The 12,939-nt window shown below is 43.1% G+C and overlaps 1 protein-coding gene across 6 annotated transcripts in view; it reads right to left on the bottom strand.

The window, feature by feature from the left end:
- Window positions 1-12,920, bottom strand: part of RNF214 (ring finger protein 214) — a 50,109-nt gene extending 37,189 nt beyond the window's left edge. For 2 of the 6 annotated variants that reach the window (XR_013829301.1, XM_079928108.1), the window contains exons 1-5: window positions 12,881-12,920; window positions 11,205-11,320; window positions 8,206-8,716; window positions 7,457-7,516; window positions 2,443-2,583 (exon numbers count right to left, since the gene is read on the bottom strand). Coding sequence is in view for 5 of the 6 variants with exons in the window: in XM_079928108.1 (XP_079784234.1) it covers window positions 2,443-2,583; window positions 7,457-7,516; window positions 8,206-8,716; window positions 11,205-11,317 (825 nt within the window). In the remaining variant the exon portion in view is untranslated. Of the gene's footprint in view, window positions 1-2,442; window positions 2,584-7,456; window positions 7,517-8,205; window positions 8,717-11,204; window positions 11,321-12,831; window positions 12,849-12,880 lie in introns of those variants that run through there. The other 4 variants (XM_079928110.1, XM_079928112.1, XM_079928109.1 and 1 more) reach the window with 4 other exon arrangements.
- Window positions 12,921-12,939: the final 19 nt, after the last annotated feature.

The raw sequence follows: 12,939 nt of genomic DNA, 5'->3' as shown, positions 1-12,939 counted from the left end.
ACTTTATTATGCGTAGGGGTTACCTTTGTTCTTTTTAAATTATTTAACTATATACATATATATTTATAATAAGAAGTCGAACAAAAAGTAATAAAGTTAAGTCACCCCTAATGCACACCAATTCCACCCATAAAGTAATCAATGTGTTAAGCGTTTTGTTCTATGCTTTCACATCTTTCTCCATTCTTACACAAATACATGTGTACTTACGTACGTATTTGCTTTTTTGTTTTCTTTATAATGAGGTAATTTTATATACACTATTCTGCATCTTGCTTTTGTTCACCTGACATGAGCATACTATCGATAAATATAGATCAAATTAAAAAATAGCTGTATAACACGACATGACATGTATATAACGAATTTAGTCAACCAGTCTCTGTTAAGAGTCCATCCTGTTAAGGCTGATTTCAGTTTTCTTGTAACTACAAATAATACTACAATAAACATCCTGTATGCCTATATTTTCATACAAAAGCTTTTATTTCTGTAGAATAGACTCCTAACAATGAGACTGCTAAATCGAGGTATATATACATTTTAAAATTTTAAGTGACAATTCCTAATATCTTTTTTCTTCAGACTTTATTTATATACTTATTTACTTGTTTATTTATTTACTTAACTTTTTGGCACGCTGCACGTCATGCGGGATTCTTGGTTCCCCAACCAAGAATTGAACCTGTGCCCCCTGCATTGGAAGCTTGGAGTCTTAACCACTGGACCTCCAGGAAAGTCGCCCTAATATCTTTTCTAAAATGGTCATACCAATTCACACTCCTACCAATGTCTAAAAAGAGTTCATTTTTCCTTACCTTTGACAACTTATTTCATTTTTCCCAATCTCTTGGGAAAGAGGGAGGAATGGTATCTAGTAATTTTAATGAGCATTTCACTACCTCCTGTTCTTTTACTGTTTTTATTGTCTGTCTCCTCCAACTAGAATAAGCATTCAATGAAGGCAGAGACTATGTTTCGTTCACTACTAAATCTTCAGAGCGTACATCAGGAACTCAAAAAATATTTGCTATACAAATGGATCGACACTAGTAAGGCTGAGTTTATTTTCATACATTTGTTACCCATTTGCTTTTCCTCTTCTGTGAATTACTGTTTGTGACTGTTATGGGCAAAATAATAACCTCTTCCCCACAAAAATGTCCATGTTCTACTCCTTGGAACCTATGTTACCCTCCATAGCAAAAGAGATAGGGAGACAATCCTGAATTATCGGGGTGGGCCCAATCTAACCACAAATGGGTCTTTAAAAGCAGAGAAACTTTCCCACTTGTGATCAGAGGAAGATGTGATTAGGGAAGAACAGTTACAGAAATGCAACGTTGCTGACTCTGAAGATGGAGACAGGGGCCACAGGTAAAGGAATGCAAACAGCCTCTAGAAGCCAGAAATGCAGGGAAATGTATTCTCCCCTAGAGTCCCTAGAAAGGAATGCTGCCCTCCTAATACCTTGATTTTAGCCCAGTGACACCCACGTTGTACTTCTGACCTACAGAACTGTAAGATAATAAACGTGTTGTTTTAAGCTCTAAATTCAGGACAACTTGTTACAGCAGCAATGGGAAACTATTACAGTAGAAAACTATTACAATAGGAAAGTAATACAGTAACTTTTCCTGGTTTCTCTAGATTGTTTGGCTTTTACCATGAATTTGTAGGAATCTCAGAATGTCATCTTAAACCCTTCGTCATATGTGCTATAAATATTTTCTCTCAGTCTAATATTGATCTTTTGACTGTTTTCTATATCATTTGCCATGCCAAAAAGTTTAATTATATATAATTAATTTTAAAAAATCTTCTAGGTTTTCTGCCTGGGTTAAAATGACCTCTTGCAACTTCAGGTATACAAATATTCTTCTAAATTTTCTTCTGATTTAAAATTTTTTTCCAGTTTTTATATGTATATTTTTAATTTACTTAGAATTGTATTTTTAAATATAGTGTGAGACAGGAGTCTAATCAAATGACTTTCCAGGTAGGCAGTCAAACAAATATATTAAATAAATAATCCTGGGCTTCCCTGGTGGCGCAGTGGTTGAGAGTCCGCCTGCCGATGCAGGGGACACGGGTTCGTGCCCCGGTCCGGGAAGATCCCACATGCTGTGGAGCGGCTGGGCCTGTGAGCCATGGCCGCTGAGCCTGCACGTCCGGAGCCTGTGCTCTGCAACGGGAGAGGCTGCGGCAGTGAGAGGCCCACGTACCGAAAAAAAAAAAAAAAAATCCTTTCCTCTCTGAACCAAAATAGGAGTGAGAGTTTGGACGAGATGCCCTCGAAGGTTCTTGTTTATCCTTAAAATTCTATGATAACCATTAAAAAGTTAAATACTGCTTTTTTATTTCTATTAATTTGAAAACAAAATTAAAGTCTGATTAGGGACTATACTTTACTTATTGCCAATTTTAACATAAGCAGAATACCTGGTGATTCTTCATTTCTTCTTCTCTCCTTTGCTGAAGTTGCTTTAATTGCACTTGGAGCTGATTCTCCACTTGCCTCTGCTTGTCCAGGACCTCCTGGTAACGCTCCTTCAACAAGGTTCTCTCTGTCATCATTTTATCCTATTGGTAACAACAGATGAGAAGTTTAATTCGCCAATTTCATTGCAAGAAACATTCACCATGTCCCTGTTCAAGGCACCATGCAGGGCGCTATGGCTGCAGTGTCCGATGCTGTAGCTAAATTAATTAGAATAAGCAAATGTAAACATCCAGCTCCTCAGTCACCTTACCACATTCCAAGTACTCAGTAGCTACATGTGAGTAGTGGCTACTATACTGGACAGCACAGATACAGAACACTTCCGTCGTTAAAGGAAATTCTATTGTACAACACTGCGCTAAGATGGAGGGTGGCAACCTATGGCCTGTGGGCCAAATCCAGCCATCAACTGTTTTTGTTTTTAAATTTTATTTATTTATTTTATTTTTGGCTGCATTGTGTCTTCATTGTTGTGCACGGGCTTTCTCTAGTTGTGGCGAGCGGGAGCTACTCTTCATTGCAGCGCGGGGGCTTCTCATTGCGGTGTCTTCTCTTGTCGCGGAGCACAGGTTCTAGGTGTGTGGGCTTCTGTAGCTGTGGCACACAGGCTCAGTAGTTGTGGCGCAAGGGCTGAGTTGCTCTGCGGCATGTGAGAGCTTTCCGGACCAGGGCTTGATCCCGTGTCCCCTGCATTGGCAGGCAGATTCTTAACCACTGCGCCACCAGGGAGGTCCCACCGTCTGTTTTTTTTTTTTTTTTTTTTTTTTTTGCGGTACGCGGGCCTCTCACCTCTGTGGCCTCTCCCGTCGCGGAGCACAGGCTCCGGACGCGCAGGCTCAGCGGCCATGGCTCACAGGCGCAGCCGCTCCGCGGCATGTGGGATCTTCCCGGACCGGGGCACGAACCCGCGTCCCCTGCATTGGCAGGCGGACTCTCAACCACTGCGCCACCAGGGAAGCCCCCACCGTCTGTTTTTATAAGTAAATGTTTTATAGGAACACAGCCATACCCGACAGCTGGCTGGCTGCTTTCACACTACAACAGCAGAGTGGAGTGGTTACAAAAGAGCACATACAGCCCACAAAGCCTAAGATATCTACTAACTGACCCTTTATAGGCTAAGTTCCCTGCAGTAGGGAATAAGAGAAATAAGGTATTTTATCTATTAGGAGGAAGAAGAACGAGCAAAAACAAAGAACAGATCAACTACTCAAAATGCATCCAGAAACTGGACTCCTTACTGGTCATTAGCACTACAAATTGGCAGATCCACCAAAGAGTTCTGGGGCACTTGGTATTCAGATTGGTCAAATCGGCAAGCTCTCATATAAACAGGGAGCAGAAGTAAAGCTTCTGGGACTTCCCTGGTGGTCCAGTGGGTAAGACTCCACACTCCCAATGCAGGGGGCCCGGGTTTGATCCCTGGTTGGGGAACTAGATCCCGCATGCAGGCTGCAACTAAAGCTCTCGCATGCCACAACCAAGACCCAGCGCAGCCAATAAATAAATAAGTCAATAAAAGAGGTGAAGCTTCTAAGGGTCACAGTTCAGCTCTGCCTCCCCCACATTAATAAATCAAGAAAAGTAATGATTACCTTTCAAAGGAACACTGAAACTTAGAGGGTCAATTTAAAGCACACTTGGTATAAGGTAACCAGCGTAAAATTTAAACAGAGCATTAAACTGAATTTGTTCATTAGACGATAACTACTTTCAAAGAAAAGAAAGGTTTTAGAAGTGAATAGCGAAAAACTTATCACACTATGATAATAAAAAAATAAGCTCTCAAGATGGGACTTTAGCTTTGGGATAAGCTAGTCCTTAGTCCATGTACTGAAATGTAACTAAAGCTCCCTAAACAGATGACACCTCAGCATCATAACTTTAAAGGGATTCTGAACCTGAGGTCTATGGATAGGTGTGTATAAAATTTTTTGAGATGAGAATTCAAAGTTTTCAGAAGATTCTGAAAGAGGACCTTAACCCAAGAAAAGTTAAAGGTTAAGAACCAATTGATGAAAACTAGTAGATTAGAGGATTCTTTTCTTCTCTCTCTACTTCCTTATGGTACCTCTCTGTCCATAATACATCTTTAAAAAATTTTTATTTTATTTTTTTTTGCGGTACGCGGGCCTCTCAGTGCTGTGGCCTCTCCCGTTGTGAAGCACAGGCTCCCGATGCGCAGGCTCAGCAGCCATGGCTCACGGGCCCAGCCGCTCCGCAGCATGTGGGATCTTCCCAGACCGGGGCACGAACCCGTGTCCCCCGCATCGGCAGGCGGACTCTCAACCACTGCGCCACCAGGGAAGCCCGATAATGCATCTTTTTAACAACACAGGATGGGGAAAAAAACTCTAGTCTTCACGGAAAGAAGTCTCAAGGTACATACTATTAGTACATACAAATGGATGGCTTAAAGGCATACAGCAAATTACTTGATACAATTCTCATCTTAATAAGCCAAAGGGTTACACATTGTTACTTTGTTTCATTGATGGTGAATTGGTCCTGAGAGGCAGGAGTCACAATTTCAAATGCAGGCAGTGGGCAATTACTGTAAATGCATGAAAAGGGTAGCAAATAAAACAGGAGCAAAGTTCCCTGTACTGCCACTAAGCTTAATACCTGCTTAGTCCCAATGCCTTTTTAAAAGCATGTGGAGGGCTTCCCTGGTGGCGCAGTGGTTGGGAGTCTGCCTGCTGATGCAGGGGACATGGGATCGTGCCCCGGTTCGGGAAGATCCCACATGCCGCGGAGTGGCTGGGCCCACGAGCCATGGCTGCTGAACCTGCACGTCCGGAGCCTGTGCTCCGCAACGGGAGAGGCCACAACAGTGAGAGGCCCACGTATCGAGAAGAGAAAAAAAGAAAAAAAAAAAAAAGCATGTGGAGAACTCATTTACAACTAAGAATGTTAACCGTCTGTTATGCAATGCAAATGAAATACCATGTTCTACTGCTGTCAACTTACTACGGTGTTTTGTATTTTGGTTGTGTACTAAAATATAATCATATTGTGTTTTAAAAATAATAATAATAGGGACTTCCCTGGTGGTACAGTGGTTAAGACTCCATGCTCCCAATGCAGGGGGCCCGGTTCAATACCTGGTCAGGGAACTAGATCCCACGTGCATGCTGCAACTGACGGTTTGCATGCCACAACTAAGGAGCCCTGGAGCCACAACGAAGGAGCCCACCTGTCGCAGCTAAGACCCGGCGCAACCAAACTAAATAAATATTTAAAAAATCATAATAATTTAAAAAATTACAGCATGTGGGCCACACCACCACCCAAAAGAATACTGCCAAACAAAACACAACTCTGGGCCTCTTTTGGCCTAATGGCTTGCCAGTTTCCACCCCTGTTTCAGACTGATGCTAAAGCTTATCTATTACCTCTTAGTTGGCCCCTTCAATTGCTATATGGTCAACAAAACCCTGCCTTATAACTGTGGGGACGAAATAAACACTCCATGTAAAGTGTTTAGAATAAATGCTCAAGAAAAGGCGACTTCTCCTCCTTCTCCTGGAGGTTCTCTCCTAGCCTGGTTCTCACCCAGCACATCGCCATCAGGTCTCTCATCTCTAGGATCTTTTTACTTGCCTGTTATAAATAACTCCTGAGTTGCTACTCTCTATTTAAAAGTTTTCATGTGGTTAATGTACTCCAATAACTTACTTCTTTCCATCTGCCCCTCAATTTCTTCAACTTGCACCAAATATCCACTTTCTTACCTGGTTTTCCTCTTTATTTCCATTCAATTAACATATCTTACCCTAAAGACCCCTTCCTGAACTTAGGGTGCCTTTTCTAGCATTATCCTTCCTCTTGAAAAATGGACATTCAGATATCCACACACTTACAGGGTGGAAGTTTTGCCACAAAATGCCAGGGAAAGATCAAGGGGACCACTTTAACAAAAATAAATGTGAAGTTCTCTAAGTTTTAAAAACCAATTACTTATTTTTAAGTAAAAAACAGATTTAAAAAGTGATGCTCAAAAAAAAAATAATAATTACCTAGGCATAAAATTGGAAGATACAATTAAACAATACATGAGAAAAAGACCTGATGGAGTAAAAGTGAAAACTCCACAGTGTGACGATGTCAGCTTAGGAAATGGTGTGTAGAATGTCACCACAGAATGACACAACAGTTCCATTGTATAGTGAAGTAATTACACTGTATGTGCATTACTACATTTAGCTCTCAGGATCACATTGCAAAAGAAACATTGAGAAGGTGTAACATGTCTAGGTGAAAAAGTAACCAGGTTGAAGAAAAGACTCAAAAATATATCATATGAAGAAAAGAAGAATGTTAAAAAAACATCTGGGGGGCTTCCCTGGTGGCGCAGTGGTTGAGAGTCCGCCTGCCGATGCAAGGGACATGGGTTCGTGCCCCGGTCTAGGAAGATCCCACATGCCGCGGAGCGGCTGGGCCCGTGAGCCATGGCCACTGAGCCATGGCCACTGAGCCTGCGCATCTGGAGCCTGTGCTCCGCAACGGGAGAGGCCACAACAGTGAGACGCCCGCGTACTGCAAAAAAAAAAAAAAAAAAAATCTGGGGATGTTTCACCTGGAAAGGTTCAGACTTAAAGGATAAGAGGAAAAAGCATTTAAAAAAACATTTTGAATATATTTTGGGCTAACAAGTAAAGGGATTTAGATTTACTCTACGTAGCTCAAGAGAGAACTATAACAAGAAGTTTTAGTGGTTCTGTTCTCACCTCATAATAAGATCTAACAATAAGAGCTATTTTCAAAATGCAATATGCTGATTCATGAGTAGTAAGCTTCCCATCTCTGGAGGTGATCAAGTAGAAGTTAGCTGACCATCTGTCAGGGATTTTATAAAGGAGGTTCCTGCACCTTTTCCAACTGAGATGATGTGACTCTAGATCTTCTGCATTAATGGTTTCATACATGAACAATTGCAGTTTAACTACTTACCAGATTCTTTTCAATATCTTGATCTGTGTTTACCTCTGAATCAGCCGTCTTAAAGTCAGTCTATAAAGAAAGAAACAATTATATTCAGAACTGTTCAGAGACATTCTAAAAGGCAGAATTGCTCTCGTCCTTTCACTGAGAAATCTGCCACAAGGAACTGAGAAGTTAACTTTTTACTCTCTCCCCTTATCAGCTTCATAGCAAGAGAACTGTAGTTCTGGCAAATGTCCACTGACATCCATGTAGCATGAAGCATTTACCCCACAAAATAAGCTGAACAAGACCCAACAACTGATGGAGAGACAAGCTCGAGACTCAGATAAGAATTTTGGCCCCTACAATTTACTGTGCTCATCCTTCCTGCTACAAAAAAGCACACCAGTCACTAGAAGGCAGGATACCCCGTACTTCTTAAGATATAGGTCAGAGAATTAACAAGGATTCCTCCTGCAAGGTGGAAGACAGGAAATATGAATGCTAATGACCTACGCTCATCAATTACTCAGTGAAAGTGATTGTATGTAGGTCATGAAGCTCCTGGTCGCCACGATTAGACACGGGCTGTTACTTATTGAACACCAGAATGAAGTCATCACAGAGCACCGTATGAAAACAGTATGAGAGTTGCCAGTAAAAAAACGAGACAGAGTAGTTCTCTACCAACTATGAAGAAATATCTCCTGCCCTCAAAAAAAAAAAAAAATTAAAAGCCCAAATTCCGTTTTAGTAGTAGAAACTTGATACTTGACCTGGACGGCAATGTTCTGAGAAAGCTTCAGGGAAGAGCTATCCTGATCATCATCCTGATCCACTCTGACTCCTTCAACCCCATTTGCTGGAGGCACCACAGGTGGGAAATCCAAGCCTGTGTCCCTGCTCCCTTCCTTTAGGATGGAGGCTTGTGGGGCCTTCTCTTCAGGACAATTCCCGGAGGCAAGCTGCTTTGTATCGCACCCTGCCTTAAGAGACCGAGTGGCGGGGTGGAGGCTCTCCCGGAGGCGTGTGTCCCCCTCCTCTCCCGCTGTGCTGGCCACGTCCTTCAAATCAGACTGAGACCCACCGCCAGAGAGACAAAGGGCCGTGGCTATCAAGTTTTCTCCTAAAACCGCCCGGTGCGCTGCTGAAGTGTCACCTGCTGATGAACCAGGATTCTGCTCTGGGTGTTCCAAATGGGCATTTCTGTTATTCTCCTTGGTTATCGTTTGGTTACTTACACTCGACAGAGGCGAGTTCTTGTGCTTCTGTGCAGGGTCTTTGGGGCTATCAAAAACATAAGATAAAAGGTTTCTCTCTTCACCCAATCTTAAAGAGGCTTAAATATATAATACTTTTAACATAACCACTAGAAGAACAAAACGAGACTATATAAACCCCTCCAAATTAGCCAACTGAAAAGGAACTTAGTTTCCACCCAGTGATTTCTGTCCCACATGCAGGGAGTATGGTGTGGTGGTGAAGAAGCTGGGTTCAGGAGACAGTCCGCAGTGAACGGTCACACAGAAATGACGCTGAGGAGCCAAAGGTTTGGGGGGATGCAGGTGAAATAGCCTGCTGTTACTTAGAATATTTCATTTAGGTACATGTACTAATTTTGTTCCACATATTTTAATAAATAAAATATTGATTGAGAAATATTGTTTTAAATTCCACTCTCGTTTCACAAAAATAATTTTCATTCAAATTCATTTTACAGATCTTTGACCAGAACCACCAACAGCTTTCCAGAGCACAGCATCTTCACTTCAAGTTGACTGAAGTACAGACGATTTTGAATCCAAAATTGAAGCTGTCAGCAGAACTTTTACCCCAGATAACAAATATACACACATGTATACACTGAAATCGTTGTTTCATTGTTTGCTACAACCATTTACCATACTGCTTTTAAGAGATCTTCAAAACCTATTTACTATGACATCCAACATTCATGACTGTAAGTCTTTTACCAGGAATAATATGTGTTAAATTCCTTTGCTATTAAAAAACAAAACAAAACAACTGCTTCTGTCAACTATGCCCTTAAGGACTCCAAACTAGTAGTGACTTAGGCTTCAGGTCACTGTGCCTTCCTTTCCTCAATAGTACCTACTGTTCAAAATAAAACAACAGAGACAGCACCTTGTGACATGAAAAATCTTTATAAATACTCTAAGCTGATTCCTTGCTGGGGGTTAAGTGGCGGCGGGGGGGGGGGGGGGACACTTAATTATAAATTTGGGCAGATACAGTACCTGGGTGTGAATCCTGACTCTGCTACTTACTAGCTGTTTAACTCTGGGCAAGTTACTTAACTTCATTTGTAAAACAGAAATAATATTACCTACCTAATAAGATTATTGTGAGGATTACACGAGATAAAGCATCTGGTGTATTTAGTTCTGGCACACAGTAAACACTCAATAAACCTTAGTTGTTATTATTATTACTAGTAGTATGTGTCTGATTTTATTTATAAAATGAAGATCCAAGTTTATGGTTAGGTTTACTTAACATTTTTCCCCATTACCCACTTAATAACAAGTGACAAATAATAAATACAAATGTAACAGATTTGTTACATTTATTAAGTACGCTGGAGTCAGACGAGCCTGGGTTCAAACACTGACTCCAACATAGCTTGGTAACCTTAGGCAAGTTACTAACCTCTCTGTGTCTCAAGTTCTCTCACCTATAAATGGGAATAACAGCATTAGCACCTACCTGCTGAGATTGTTGAGAGAATTAAATGTGTTAACACATATAAAGCTGCTAGCACAGTGTTATCTATTGTATTAGGTCCTAGGTACTCTACAAAAGAGTTGACGTAGGGGGCTTCCCTGGTGGCACAGTGCTTAAGAATCCACCTGCCAGCGCAGGGGACACAGGTTCGAGCCCTGGTCCAGGAAGATCCCACATGCCACGGACCAACTAAGTCCGTGCACCACAACTACTGAGCCTGCACTCTAGAGCCAGCGAGCCACAACTACTGAGCCCGCATGCCACAACTACTGAAGCCTGCATGCCTAGAGCCCATGCTCCACAACAAGAGAAGCCACCGCAATGAGAAGCCCACGCACCGCAACGAAGAGTAGCCCCCGCTCGCCGCAACTAGAGAAAGTCCACGCAGCAACAAAACCCAACACAGCCATAAATAAATAAATAAAAATTAAATTAAAAAAAGAGTTGAGGTAGTATACATAGTCAACCTAGTACAACATTATACATAACAATGTTTTAAGCACTGTAAAACAAGGTTGGGTATTCATAATTCCTGTGCTCAAGAGTTTAGCTGGAAGGCGAAATACATACATGAAGCAGTAAGCCATATTAATAAAGCTATCTATTTACCTATAGATAGACAGATACATATACATGTGTCTATATACATTAGATATAACGTGTGTGTGTATATATATATATACACACACACACACACACACACAGATGTAACATATAAACATATAGTTAAATAAACAGATAGTCCATGTAGGAGAAGGTGGGAAATATTTGCATTTTCAAATGAGTTTGATCCCCTGTATTTTAATCTGTTTATTCAACAAATAATTAGCATGCCTGCTGAGTGTCAGATACTGTGTTGGGTACCAGATATACAAATATAGATCAGATAGTCCCTACCTTTAAAAAGCTTCATCTAATGCAATGTCACTAGAGCTAAAAAGGGGAAAGACGAACTACACTTCCATAAGAAGCCCATCTCCAAAGCCCTTTACCCAAAAGAAATCTTCCCAGTTGAGAGTCCACACGTTACCTTAGACCGTCTGGGAGAACTTCGTCTGGTTTGGAAGCACATACACTAGACGAGGATTCCGGAGGACTGGGAGCAGTGGCCACCACGCCAGCGACCTCAGATGCTGCCATCATGCTCTGCACATTCAGAAACAAAGTACAGGCTACAAGTTCCAAAATTTCAAAACAAATATATCTCACCCTCTCAGAATGTCCATACAACAGAGTCATATCAGGAAAGAAACACAAAGAAAAAGTTGGGCTCCAGGAGAAAACACTTAAGGGTATTCTCTAGTAGGATATTAAAAGAGCCATCACATGCAATAGGGATATCAATCCTCACACGTCACTATATGTGTATATGTATGTGTATGTATATATATGTGTGTGTATATATATATATATATATACATACATACACGTATATGTGCGCAAAGCTTTTTCACTTTAGGAGAAATGCAGTCTCACAGACCATGAGAATCTTCCAAATGATCCACATGCCTACCTACCTTGCCTAGTATCATTTACAAAGGATGTGATTTGGGGCCTAACATCAATAATAGCTTATGTTTTAAAATCATTTTATGGCTGTTACATTAAAAGCATTCTCCATTAATTTGGAGATGTTCGTGTGAGAGAGAAAAAGCAATATTTTATTGGGCAATCCAAGTATCTTTCACTTTTACTCTGGGTTCCCCACAGATGGGAAAAGTCTGACAATCACTGACTGAGGAAAGTACAGACTCTTTAGAGTTACTAAAGGTGCCAGAGTATGAGAATCTTGGTTACTCCAGCATGAAAATGAGAAGCTGAAAAACACGGTAATCCAAGTAAGAGATGTTGCAGGACAAACTCACGCCTTCTATGGTGAAGAGGAAGAAAAAAAATGAATATTGGGGCGGGGGGGGGGGGCGGGTGGTTGGTGGTGTAACACAGGGTTAGTTTAAATTCTTGTTTTTATTTTAATAGCATCCCAGGTACATCCCTGACCCTCCAAGAGCGCATAGGGCAGGCACGGAGGCTGGGCTGTGTCCACACTTCAGTCCCAGGCCAGAGACGCCCTGTGCCTCAGTTTCCCTCATCAAATTATACGAGGCTCCGGGGAGAAAACAGGCCCCAGATCGCCATTACTGCTCGCACAGGTGCAAACATCCTGCCCCATCAGGGCCCGGGCCGGGGGTCCTTGGCGCCCGGGAAACGAAACCACAGGGCACGGGTCCTACGTGCGACTCCGTGGCTGAGAGCCCAAAGAGGAGAGGGACAGGGACATCTGGCAGGAGGCTGCGGCAGGGGGCTTTAAGTCGAAGGAGCCAAGGGAAGCCCCGCACCGCAACCCGGCGGCGACCAGACGGCGACGCTGGGAGCGACGGGTCCTCGGGGGGAGATCGGGGGACGGTCGCGAAGGGGACAATGGGGGGAAGCGACGCCGGTGGTCCCGGCCGCCCTCCACAGGGGGCTGGCCCAGCCTGCAGCTTCCTCCGGCCAGAGCCCCTCCGCACCTTGCCCTCGCCCCCCGCCCGGCTGCCACCCCCGTCCCACTTCTAGGCCGGGACCCCCGCCCCCCATCCCCGCAGCTCCCTCCACGCCCCCCGCCCCGACCCCAGCCCCTCGAGCCGCAGCCCCCGCCCGCGCGCCCGCCCCGCACACACCTCCCGCGCCGCGCCCCCGGGAGGGAAGGGGGGGAGGGACGGGACTCACCTGAGCGGGCGGAGCGGGGGGAGGGGGCGGCCGAGCCTGGGGGGAGGGGTCGAGCGCCG

Source organism: Stenella coeruleoalba (genome assembly GCF_951394435.1).
Source record: "Stenella coeruleoalba genome assembly, chromosome: 8".
NCBI lineage: Eukaryota > Metazoa > Chordata > Mammalia > Artiodactyla > Delphinidae > Stenella > Stenella coeruleoalba.
The sequence above is the reverse complement of the archived record's forward strand: the minus strand, read 5'-3'. Positions and strand labels throughout refer to the sequence as shown.